The sequence below is a fragment of the Aristolochia californica genome, unplaced genomic scaffold (assembly GCF_029961685.1).
Source record: "Aristolochia californica isolate CCGP_79_NKW_82.1479 unplaced genomic scaffold, dmAriCali1.0.hap1 SCAF_12, whole genome shotgun sequence".
Classification (NCBI taxonomy): Eukaryota; Viridiplantae; Streptophyta; class Magnoliopsida; order Piperales; family Aristolochiaceae; genus Aristolochia; species Aristolochia californica.
The window spans coordinates 28992470-29005395 of NW_027181793.1; the positions used below are offsets into that span (position 1 = coordinate 28992470).

Sequence of the window (12926 nt, forward strand, 5' to 3'; positions counted from 1 at the left end):
CCCTTCAGAGAAAAGCAGCCGTGCAGAGAAGCAGCAGAAGAAGCAGAAGATAAGGACTCTGCCTGCTTGGACCCATTTAAGAGAGAGAAAGTGGGGCTCAAACGTGTGAGACACCCAAAACAAACTGGGCTTGCTTCATCTCGGATATCATTGCATTCGGATGAGAACGAGCTCCAGAATGAGCTCAAACCATGTGAAAGTGTACTCTTAACCACTTTCTCCCTTTATCTTTCATTCAAGATTAGAACTAATCCATTAGTCTCTAAACTATTTCAATTTGAAAGAGGATGTTGATGAGTCAACGACCACTGTTCTTATCCTTCTCATCTTCCACTCTCTCTCTCTCTCTGTCTCTGGTTCACAAGAAAATCCCAAATAATAAGATTAAAAATACTAATTAAGGCGATGTGGCACATCTTCAAGAAGTGTTAGCTAAGTGATGATATGGAGATAGCATATATAATATAAGATAAGAATGGGATAATAATTTATGTGATTGCAGAAAAGATAAAGAAGAAGTCAAAAGGCATACAAATCTAGTGCAAGATATCATAAATAAATGGAACCAGGCGAAAGAATCGTAGAAGGGGTGCACGGGTTCGGAGAAGATTGACACTGACGGCTAACAACTAGTCCATCTGGTGCACTCTCTTCCACTACACATGTACCTACACATTACTGGATCCTAATTATATTTTTTAGGCCTCTTTCGTTTGATCCATAGAAGTTACTTATCCCATAATATAATTTATTTTTTTCTAACACCAAGGCCTAATCAATACAATCCAAAAGATCGAGTTAAGTACTCAGAATATGTTACCGACTTTAATACCATATCAAACACTTAGCCAATATAATCCGATAGATCGGTTTGTTAAATACAAAAGTACTTAACCTATCAGTAGCGGAGGGAACCACTCGGTGGAAACCGCCTAGAAGGAACTACCCACCTTTGACATTTTTCACTTTTGAAAATTTGATTGTTGTTTTATTACAAAGTAAAAATATTCAAAAAATAAAAAATGGTGTTCTAAAATAAAAAAAATAAAAAAAAAATCGAGAAGTCACTACGGGCACTTGTCTACAAGATTAATTATGCTTTCAATAATTTAGGGTTAGGTTACATCCCATAGAAAACTAAATAATTCACTTTGATTTGCTACAAAGGTTAGAAAAATATTGACAATCTCATTATTATAAAAAAAACAATAAAAGAGTGATTTGTGTGTTTGTAAATTAAATAATATAATTCTATCATAAGAATAATACTTTTAACATAAAAATTATAGGGTAAGTGTATTTAGCTTTTTTTTTAAATAAATATTATTTGATATAAAATAAGTAGTTATTATAAATAATTATTATAACAAATATATTTATCATAGAGTTGAATCTCATTCAAAATACAAATGAGCTTTTATTTTAGTTTTTTTTATAAATAATTTTAAATATAAAAATATACAATTTAATTCAATGACAAGAAGATCATATATTTAAATAAATATATTTAATCCTCTCCGTTCTCTTCGGCAGAAAAAGGGTGGATTCAGGGTTACAAATTTTAAACGGGCCTTCCATGCCCATTCTGGGTCAGACTGGCTCCTGGACCTCTCGGCCTGGGTCCGGTAGGCCTCTGTGACCTTAGTCAAGGAAGGAAACAAGATTGATCCTCCTCTTACATAAAGGCAAAGAACCCAAGTATTGTAGTCCGGCAGTTCGTCGTTTCGAGTTTCCAGTCCAACATTTTGCCACCTCCGGGTAGGAAGTGAGACTGTGAGAGCGACTGGCGAGCGTGGGGAAGAAACGTAGAAAATGGCAGCAACGCCTCTCCCACCACCAAACCCCGGTATGGGGGCTGGAAATTCTACTTTTGATGGAAACCCAGCATTGCCGCCTCCGCCTGGGACGGACATGACAGGGATCTGCTTCCGAGATCAGCTGTGGCTGAACAGCTACCCGCTTGATCGTAATTTCGTCTTTGATTACTTTGCTCTCTCACCTTTCTATGATAGGACCTGTAATAACGAGCAGCTTCGGTCACGATCAGTTCATCCCCTTGACATCTCTCACCTCTCGTGAGTTCTCCCCTCTTTGAAGTTACTGAAATTTACCAGTATTTGACTTCCTCAGAATAGGTGTATTTTGTTCTCTGAAACTAAAAACTCTTGAATTGTTTTGGTAATTTTCTAATTTTTTTTAATGTTAGTTAGATTTAGCCATAAAGTGACAGCTTCCTTTGGAAGAAATGGACAAGGAAATGATGCTTGAATTGATTCTTAGTCATTTTTTAACGGAAACATTTGGGCAGCATTTCATATGTAAAACACGATGGGAATTAATTTGATGCTGATGTTTATCGACTACTAGCTGGAAAAATAATCAGCTATGCATTCCCCTCTCTTGCTGTTGTTACTTTAATCAAGTAGTTGTAGTTATTCTTGAATGTGTAACTTGATTTCACGTGCACCATAATCCTACAGGAAGATGACTGGAAATGAGTACATGTTGAACGAAGTTATGGAGCCTCATCTCTTTGTTATCCGAAAGCAGAAGAGAGATGGACCTGAGAAGGTCACTCCCATGCTAACTTACTACGTTCTTGATGGTTCTATTTATCAAGCACCTCAACTTTCCAATGTCTTTGCAGCTAGAATTGTAAGTTCTTTTCTTTTTATCATCTATTTGTTTTGTTCTCCCTTGTATCAATGCTATTTTGGGTTGCTTAATTGTGTTTTTCAACAAGCTATGCATTTTCTATGAATCCTGCATGTTTTGAACTTCAGAGCAGTGTGTTAATTAAGTATAGATCATCCAATGGCAGACACAGGTGTCAGCCACAGGTGAGCACTGAACCCTGTTTCTAGGACAGCCCTCAGTACTAGTGATAGGTGTCACTCTGCAATCATTGTTTTTCTTCATTGAAAATGTCCCAGCTAGTTATGTTGAATCAAATTTTTCATATCCTCGTTCCAGTGCTGAGATAATATTTGATATCTTTTGGCCTCAAACCATGTCATTTCAAAGTGGAAAAAAGACCTACATGTATTATTTGTGCTCATATGTGTAAAATGTTAGAAATATGCTGAGGTTGTATAATAAATAAATTGTAAAGAAAGCAAATGGACTTTCTTTGAGGTACTATATAGAGATGTGAGATTAATTAGGGTTTGGGGTTTGGAGAGAAGTTTAAAAAAAAAACATTGACACTGTGGATGGAAAGTCTCTTTTCTCTTTATATGTGTATTATAGGGATTAAGCCTTTTTTTGAAGTCTGCTGCTCAGATCTCTGGTCAGTTTTTTTGCTAGATAAAAGAAAAGAAAAGTCTGGTTAGTTTTTGTAAAGGCTGGTGAAGATTCAGCTGGCGTGTTGTGCATGGTGGAGAGGAACCTTTTCTTTTGTAGGCAGAGACTAAGTGTCTGGGAATTTAGAATGTGGGGCAAATTTTAGCCCAATTGGTGGTGTTTGAACCTTGGAGAGAAGTTGGTAATTGAAGAATGGTGTGATGTAGATTGGACTCGAGGGTATAGATCCCAAGAAAAGACAAAAAAAGGAGGCTCTCATCTGGAAAAAAGAAAAGGAGAAAATATTTATGGATTGTCTTGTGAGCATCATATTTGAACTAGGCATTGATGGTGCACTTTTACTAAGATGGTTCTTGTATTGATACCTCTTCAGCATCTTCTCTTCTATTTATTCTAACTCCACATGAGATCAGCCTCAGATGGTTATTGATTTCAGGTGGTTCTCATGTTGTAATTGTTTCAGTAGTCGGGCGCCTTTCAGTGACACCTTCAAGATAACTAGAAATTAGTAGTTTAGAAACACTTAATAATTGGAGAGGACATCTCATTATTCTTACAATATAGTTATTGAAAAAACAAATGTTTGTACTATGGTTGGTTGTTGAAACTGAGGATTCCATGATGGATAATCATGGTAGAAGATGATTAAGGGATGAGAAGAAGAAGAAGAGTTGTGGAGAGGAGGTTTTAGGACTTTATCAAAAAAAAAAAAAAAAAAAAAAAGGAGGTTTTAGGAGGAGAAGAGGAAGAGTAACAATTTGGAGCAAAAAGGAGGAAGAATAGGGTTATGGATTTGTCCAAACACTCTCCCTTAAGTTGTATTTATTGATGTCAAAATACCGATATTACAAGAATACTCTTCACCTTAATAAGAGTTAATAAGAGACATATATGATAAACTAATTACATCAATGTCATCTTTATGGATGACTCTTTATTGACCATCATGCCACCACTGTGTGGGCATTTGGGCCTTCTCCTTGGTCTGTGGGCTTGAGCTCATCTTTCACATACTTGGATGCGTGGGCTTGGGTCCATCTTCCACACACTTGGACGTGTGAGCTTGGGCTCATCTTCCAACACTCCCCCTCAAGCAAACACCTAGCTTACTACAAATGGTGTATATGATCTTCCCATATAAAATGGCAGTCCACCATATCTTCTAACACTCCCCCTCAAGTTGGTGGTCTCTTGTTCTTTTCCAAGAGACCCAACTGGCATAATATAAGAGAGAGTAAAATCACTCCTAGCCGTAAGACATTTCTCCATACTCTAGTCAAATGGTCATAGTCAAAAATACTTTTTGCTCAATTTCACAGGCGGAAAAGTAGCCCTACTGTGGGGCACAGAGTCTACCCACTTTCTCAGGGTAGCTAAAAAAAACTCTTGGGTGAATAATAGATTTGACTCATGTTGGATGTTGGGCACACTCCTATCCTCTGTAGGTAGTGGGTCTATAGGCATTGCTCAGAAGTGAACAAATAAACTCCTCCATCACGGTGTCCCAACACAGGGCACCGACTCTCAATACGTAGGAGTAAAACTGCCAAATAAGGGAGTAAAAGGTAATCACCGAAAGATAATATTCTGGGGCCACCATGTACTTTCTTCTTCATCGGAGTAACCAATGCTGACAACAATCAGCAACTGAGAAGTCCTGCAATAATAATGTCTCAATCAGATAGACACAATAGCAGCAGCGGATATGGGCCAATGCCAAAATAGCACATACCAAATAGGTAGTTATATAGCAACGGATAACCAATAGGTAGTAAAAGTCCTTAAGAGCAAGAAGGACACATAAGATAATCTACAACAAGTCCATCCTTGAATAAAGAAGCTATGCACCAAGTAAAAAGTTGAGGATAATCCAGGGTAATAATCATGTTGGAGTCAAGCCGGTAGCAGATAACAAATAGTAACTTTGACCATGAGTGAGTGAGTCAAGCTGAGTAATGGACTGCCAATAATAAGTTGAACTAAGTGTTGTTTGATAATCAATAAATTCAGTAATCTCCAATGTGCTCATCCTTCATACTTCTCCTTCTATTCTCCCCCTCAAGCTGGGAGATAATGTCAATGATCCCAGCTTAAAGTCAACACATATTTTGCAAGCTCAAGTACTAATCCACCTTTTGTATGGTCAAGTAAAAGAAGGATAGTATCAACAACTTCACTAGCTCAAATATTGTAAACCAAGTAACTCAAGCCAAGCTAAATATTTCAATCTTTTCTTGCCTTAAATTTTTAGGTAAGGATACCAAATCAAATTCTTTGTAATCTTTCAAAAAACCAACAAAATCTCACAAAATTCGTGGCTGGAAAAATCTTCTAAATAAGGTACTTTACTCCTTCAATTGCTGCCAACTTAGCAATCAAAGAAGACACCTTTCCTTGCCTTTTTTTCTTGAATTCCTTTTTTTTTTCTTGAAATATTTGACAAATAAATCAAGGAAAGTTTCTGAAAATAAGATGATCTTCTAAAGATTTTTTCCAGATATTTTTAGTTAACAAAAAAAAAAAAAATTCCAAGGGTAGATCGTGAGATAGTTTCCTGATATTGTTGATCAATAGCAGCAACTCAAAAATTTAAGCAAAAAATTCGGCTTAAATCCCATCTTCGCATGCAATAGTATACCAACATGACCTTTGATTCTTCCGATGTGAATATCTCCTTAAATATAGATCCAATTGACATAAAATTTTCTCCTTTTGAAACTAGACTTAAGTAAATTTCAACCATGTACTTCTTCATAAATAATCTGATAGATTTCGGACTCTGTAATCTAGCCGAACTGAGTATTCTTTCTTCTTTGGCCAGAATGACTATTAACTCTTCCAAGATTGATATCTTCATCTAAAAAACTCAGAATGAGAATTAGTTGAATAGGTAAAAAAATGGACTTACATATATTTCTTTTGATATATAATTCTCCATATAAAGTCTCGTTCTTTATAGCATAAAACAGCTCGAAGTATGAAGTTTTCTGCTGTTGCACAAAACTTTTCTGTTGCTTTACCTTTGCTGCTTCAGATGTCGATTTCTCTTTCTAGAAAAATCTGATTTCAATGATTCTTTTTGAGTTGGAAACTATACTCAAATATCTTTCCAACGGTATATAATTTTCTACATGTTAAATACGTCAAGAGAGTGAAACATCCAATGAAATAAAGAAATATAGAAATAAGACTTAAGGGAAAACGAGAAACTCCTCTTTTTTCCTTTTCTTCTTTTTTTTTCTTCTTCCTCCTCTGTTTCTTCTCCATCTTCTTCTCCTTTTACATCTCAGATCATTACCTACTTTGATACCTTGTTGAAACTTAGGATTCCATAATGGATAATCATGGTAGAAGAGGATTAAGGGGTGAGAAGAAGAAGAAGAGTTGTGGAGAGAAGGTTTTAGGAGGAGAGAGGAAGAGTAACGGATTTGGAGCAAAGAGGAGGAAGAATAGGGTTATGGACTAGTCCAAACCCTCCCCCTTAAGTTGTATTTATAGATGTCAAAAGTACTAATATTACAAGAATACCCTTTACCCTAGTAAGAGTGAATAAGAGATATAAATCATAAACTAATTACATCAGTGCCATCTTTATGAGATGTCTCTTTATTTACCATCATGTCACATATGTGGGCCTTCTCTTTGGTCCGTGGGCTTGAGCCCATCTTCCACACACTTGGATGTGTGGGTTTGGTTCCACCTTCCACACACTTGGACGTGTTGACCTTCTTTAGTCATGTGGACTTGGGTCCATCTTCCACACAGTTGGATGTGTGGGCCTTCTTTGGTCATGTGAGCTTGGGCCCATCTTCCAACAGGTTTTATTAGATAATATCAAATAAATAAATCAATAGATCAATGAAATTATACTATTTAATTGTGATAAATAAACAAAACAATCATAATGATGAGATGATAATTGCGATCATTTTTTTTCAACTGCGAGTATTATTTGTTGATGCCATCTATATTAATAGGAAGCTTTTCAAAAAATCTATATTAATAGGAAGAAAAAAGTGGTTCTCCTGTTCTTGTTGTTGGTAGGGGAGCCCATACCAAGGTCAGTTTTTTGCTAAATTGATCTTGTAATAACCCTCAATTCCTACTTCATGAATTCTGTAGCAACATCTTTGTGATGCCTGTTTTAGGTTTCAGTTTAAATGATTTGCTTCCAGTTGATAACTTTGGACATCTCGGTTAGTAACTTTACTCACTTCCTGTAAACAACTATGTCCGCTATCTGTTTTTTGGCTCTGAATTGTGGATGGCTGTATGTTCCTTTCTTGCATGTAGTGGTACTAAACTTATGAGATCTATTCTCTTTGATTTTTGTGGGGGTAAGGCTGTTGTCTATGGCCAAACATGTCTTGTTTCTTCTTCAATGCTAAAAGTAGCTTATGTTACCTTCAGGAACTACTTTGCCTCGTGTCTAACTGAGTGTCAATGTGACAGGGTCGAGCATTATATCATATATCAAAGGCTTTTACAACTGCTGCATCAAAATTGGAAAAGATTGGTTATGGTATGAGCTCAGATGTGAATAATCTCTTTTAATGATTTTTGTCATCTGTGTTTGGCCATGAATTTTTTTCCCTTTTTTTTACTTCTTTGCTTTCTCTTAATGCTTAAGTGGAGCTTATTGGTCATGTGGTGACTATCTTGCATGAGGATTTTGTATGGCCTTATCAACAATTTTCTACTACTGAAGGTCACAAGGCTTTTCTCCACTACTAGCTGGAATTGATTAAGAGGACTTGAGAACTATAATTAATGGAACAAATAAAGGGTAAAAAAGAAAAAAAATTAAATATGCTGTTTACTGTTGAAACTATTGACACTTCTACAAGCGTTTTCCATTTTAAAAGACTTTCCTAATGATGAGAAGAAGCTTTTATAGGTCATGCGAGAAGTAGTTTGAAAGCCACTTATTTTAGGAGATTCCTATTTTAGTCAGAATTTGTTAGAGAGGGAATGAAGCAGACTTATCTCAAATTGTACATGCTCTCTTTGGGTTCAATTGTCACTTTTTTCATCAGTGACTGTGATGCGGGACGAGCGTGATTTAATGACTCTAACGGTGAAATTACTGAAGAAAATAGGAGAAACAGATAAAGAGAAGAGGAATTGAGAAGAAGAAGAAAGAGAAGATTAGAGAGGATGAAGAGAAAGATCGGGAAGGAGATAACAGTAGGAGGAAAATTTCAATTCATCATCATTCTCTTTCAGTAATCCGATTACAATCAACTAATAAAGGAAAAATTGAAATTCAAAAAGAGATAAATCACTAAATTATAAATCTCGTAAAATCAGGAAGAATAAAAAACAAAATAAAATGAAATAAAGGAATTACAAATATATGGAATCACCCAACCACAATGTAGTGGATACTGGTGGGGCTCAATACTTCTGAGTGTAAACTCGGGTGACTAGTTGCACATTGGTGTCCCCACCAACTCTCCTGAGGTAGGCAAATCTTGACCTCATCGAGTGTAACTCCTAGAGGCTTTGATAATATGCGAAGAAATCCAGATCCAACTACTGCACATGAGAAATAGGTGTTGTATTGGACGAAATGGTAGAGTCAGAAGGGGTCAGACAAAATGGATTATCAGGAATGGATGAAGGACCCCTGTATGCGATCAAATCCTCAATGTTAAAAGTGGAGCTAATGCTAGATTCAGGTGGCAAATCAACAACATAAGCATTAGTTCCTACTCTCTTTAGCTTCTTAAATGGTCCTGCACTACGGGCTTGCAGCTTTCGAGCTTGCCTCGAAGGTAGCCGCTGGGGTAGAATCCGAACCATGACATATTCACCCTCATTAAATTTTTAGCATTTTTAAGCATATCAACATACATTTTGTACTGGGCATTACTTGTGCGAATACGTTTATTAACTTCAGCATGCAATTCTTGGACTCTACGTGCAAATGAAACGGCGGGCTCAGAGACCCTAGCATGGGGAGACATTGGTATGAGGTCTAAAGGTTTCCTATGTTCATACATATGGATAACTTGAAACGGGCTCATACCTATTGATCTATTCACCAAGTTATTGTATGCAAATTGTGCAGTTGGAAGAATTAACCCCCATGTCCGATGATGGTCGCCCACAAGGCACCGAAGTAGGTTCCCTAAATTGTAGTTAATGACTTCAGTCTGACCATCAGTCTTTGGATGGTAGGCAGTAGAAAATTTCAATTGTATACCTAGTAAGTGCCACAAAGTTTTTCAAAAGTAGCTCATGAAGCTAACATCCGTATAAAAAACTATGGTCTGAGGAAGACCGTATTGCTTGATGATCTCATCAAAGAATAGTCGAGCGACTTTGGATGCATCGAAAGTTTTAGCACAATGGATAAAATGAGTCATCTTGGAAAAACGATCTACCACAACAAAGATGGAGTCATTTTTCCAAAAGGTACATTGTAGACCTAAGACAAAATCGATGTTGAGGTCTTGCCAAGGGCATGTAGAGACTAGTAGGGGCATATATAACCCAGTGTTTTGTTTCCTATGTTTACCCAATTGACATGTCCTACACTGTTCAACTAGTTTTGCGATGTCCTTTTTATGCTCGGCCAATAAAATCGACTATCCACCTTCTCAATTGTTCTATTTTGCCCAAAATATCCCCCAAGTCCTCCTACATGGAGTTCCAAAACCCAAAAGTCTCGCACTGACATACAGGGAACTCATAGCTTTTCTACGTGAAATAAATAGTCATCTGGAGATAGAAGTCATTGATAATGAGCCGGTGTCCCTCTCTCAATTCAGTGTACACCTTACCAAAGTCGGGGCAGGAAACATAGTCATCTTTGATCTTCTCAAAACCAGTAACTTGCACGCTCACAACAAACAATAAGGTAATCCTGCGATTGAGGGCATTTGCCACTTTATTCACACTCTCGGATAGGTGCTTTAAGACAAAAGAGTATGCTTGTAGGTACTCGACCCATCACCCATGCCTAGTGTTGTGTTTCTTTTGAGAATTGATATATCGAAGGGCCTAGTGATCGGTGTGCAAGAAAAATTCATGCGGAAGGAGATAGTGATGCCAATAACGTAAAGCTTGTACAACCGCATAGAATTCCTTATCATAGGTCGAATACTTTTGTTTGGCGTCGTTAAGTTTTTAACTAATGTGATCGGATGTCGCTCTTGACTTATTACTCTACCTATTCCGATACCTAATGCATCGCATTCGACTTCGAAAACCATAGAAAATTAGGTAATCTCATAATAGGTCTCTGTCTTATGTTTCTTAATTTCTTAGAATGCGCAAGAGGCAACTTTACCACGAGAACTCTCCTTTCTTCATGCAATCTATGATGGGTGTCATGAAGGAACTGAATCCCCTAATAAATTATCGGTAAAAAGTGGTTAAACCATGAAATCTACGAACCTCATGCATGGTAGAAGGTTCCAACCACTCAACAATTGTTTTTACTTTCTGGGGATCTGTAGGAGTTACTATAAAGCCCAAGAAAATTACTTGATCAGTTAGGAATAAACATTTCTGGAGATTGGCATAAAGTTTTCCTTCTGGAGCAAGTGGCAAACTAGGCGAAGGTGGTCAAGGCGCTGGTCTTTGGTTTGGTTATAAATGAGGATGTTATCAACATAGACCACCAAGAACTTGCCAAGAAATGGTCAAAGCACTTGTGTCATCATGCGCATAAAAGTGCTAGGTGCATTCGACAATCCAAATGACATAACCATCCATTCATGCAACCCATATTTTTTCTTAAAGATTGTGTCACTGATCTAAAAGGGTGCTTCTATAGAAAGGGGGAAGGTATTTCGTCTGGAGCTTAGAGTTTCATTTACTCCCGGTGAGTAATAGGAGGCTCGCGTCTTCTCGCAATACCCTTTTCAAGGTTTTCCTATATAAGCATTGTCACTCGAATCCTGCATTTGGGAAGGCTGTGATGAAAGAGCTAGAAGGCACCTAAATATGTCTTCTTTGGCACCCCAAAATGCTTGCAAATCATGGTTCTTTTGGAGATGATAAAAAACAAAGAAGACTTAATGAGGATGCTTGCCCACCAATACATTCATGAAGCTGAAATACAGGTGATATATTTAGCTGAGAATAGGCAATAGGATGGAGAAGATATTTCATTAATTACCGAAAGAGAGAGTCTCCACAAGATCAGAGAGGAACGGGCTAGGGAGGAAAAAAGGCAGTAAACAAGGATATGGTCATTTGACTCTGTAAAGGTTGAAGAGAGTCGGATCTTAAAAATGATTTGTCACGTCATCATCAAAGCCTTGTTTCAACTTTTGGGGCTGGCTATGCATGTATGCATGATTGACATAGATTTATGTTTGATGAATATTTATTTCTTCTCCATGTGCTTTTCAGACAAATAGTATTTGAAGTTTATTGTTTTATTGCTAAAGTATATGTTGGTTGAGTTGCAGTGGATGCTGAAAGTGAAAGCACAAGCATTGAACCAAAGAGTGGAAAAGAAACCATAGACTTGAAGGAAGTGAAGCGAGTTGATCATATTCTTGCCTCATTACAACGGAAGGTAACTTCTTCCTTTTTCTGATTCTGAAGTCTATGGTTGCTTTTATGAGAAGAGTCTCACTCTTGTGAAACACTGGAGATCTAGGAAAACAAAATTAATACCTCAAGAATTAAGTTTCTGATCTTGATCATCAGAAAAATATTAAATAATAATCAACAATGTTTTTAGAAGAAAAGTAAATGGAAATCATTAAAAAAAAATCTCTGCAAGGAATTGACAAAAAGAGAAGATTTGGAAAGAAGAGTTAGCACATAGTATCATATTTGTTCAAAGAATAATATTTGCATGAAGGGATTTGTTACATGTTAGGAACGATGGAGTAGAGATGAAACTGTAAAGAACGATGGTGACCATGATTATGGAAATTAGATTAATGTCGAGCCCTGAATATCTGAAAATGTTGCATCCAGTGATGAGTTAAATCATGCGCTCATTGAAATACACATCGTGAGGCTCCTCCCAACTCCAGCAGTTCACAGAGCAATGAGCTGCCACAGTAAAGTTCTGGCAGCGCAGTTTTACATAAAAATTTGTTCAAATTCAGTTGACAGCTTTGCTACATTTTGTGAGAAGAATTCCAGTTTCTCCTAAAAAACTCTCAAGACCTCGAAGCTTCTTCTTTGATCTCTCAGATAGACCAGTCTGGAGATTGCAAACAACTCGTATTTGGTTTGAAATTGTGCCATATTGTTTGCATTTATTATCCAAAATCATATGTAATACATTTGAGTCATTTATTTGTGATAATAATGTGCAGCTTCCCCCAGTACCACCTCCACCTCCATTTCCAGAAGGCTATGCTCCACGACCAAGTTCGGATGCAGACAAAGGTCCTGATGGTCAACAACAGGAAGAACAGCAAGTTTCTCCTGTTGATCCTATTATTGATCAAGGTCCATCAAAAAGGGCAAGATTTCAGTGATCCAAAAATTCATCCTCTAGTAGCATTTGTATAACGTGTATCTTTATTTTCCCAGTAAAAGAGTATGATTCTCCCCAGAAGAGATGGCCTTGGTTGGTTTACTCTGTTTTCAGCGTCTTCAGTTTCTGTTTCTTTCTTTCTTTTTAGAGGTTAAGTAGGTAGCGG

At 37.1% G+C, this 12926-nt stretch overlaps 1 protein-coding gene across 3 annotated transcripts; it reads left to right on the forward strand.

The window, feature by feature from the left end:
- The first annotated feature begins 1695 nt into the window (after nucleotides 1-1695).
- On the forward strand, nucleotides 1696-12860 carry LOC137946122 (mediator of RNA polymerase II transcription subunit 6). 3 transcript variants are annotated; one of them, XM_068792314.1, is made up of 5 exons: nucleotides 1696-2075; nucleotides 2481-2655; nucleotides 7756-7825; nucleotides 11730-11839; nucleotides 12597-12860. In XM_068792314.1, the coding sequence occupies exons 1-5, from the start codon at nucleotides 1813-1815 to the stop codon at nucleotides 12759-12761; spliced, it is 783 nt and encodes a 260-aa protein (XP_068648415.1). In that variant the 5' UTR covers nucleotides 1696-1812; the 3' UTR covers nucleotides 12762-12860. The 3 variants fall into 3 exon arrangements, with proteins under 3 accessions (XP_068648415.1, XP_068648414.1, XP_068648416.1); XM_068792313.1 differs by having other exon boundaries at nucleotides 12607-12860; XM_068792315.1 differs by lacking the exon at nucleotides 11730-11839 and having other exon boundaries at nucleotides 12607-12860.
- Nucleotides 12861-12926: the final 66 nt, after the last annotated feature.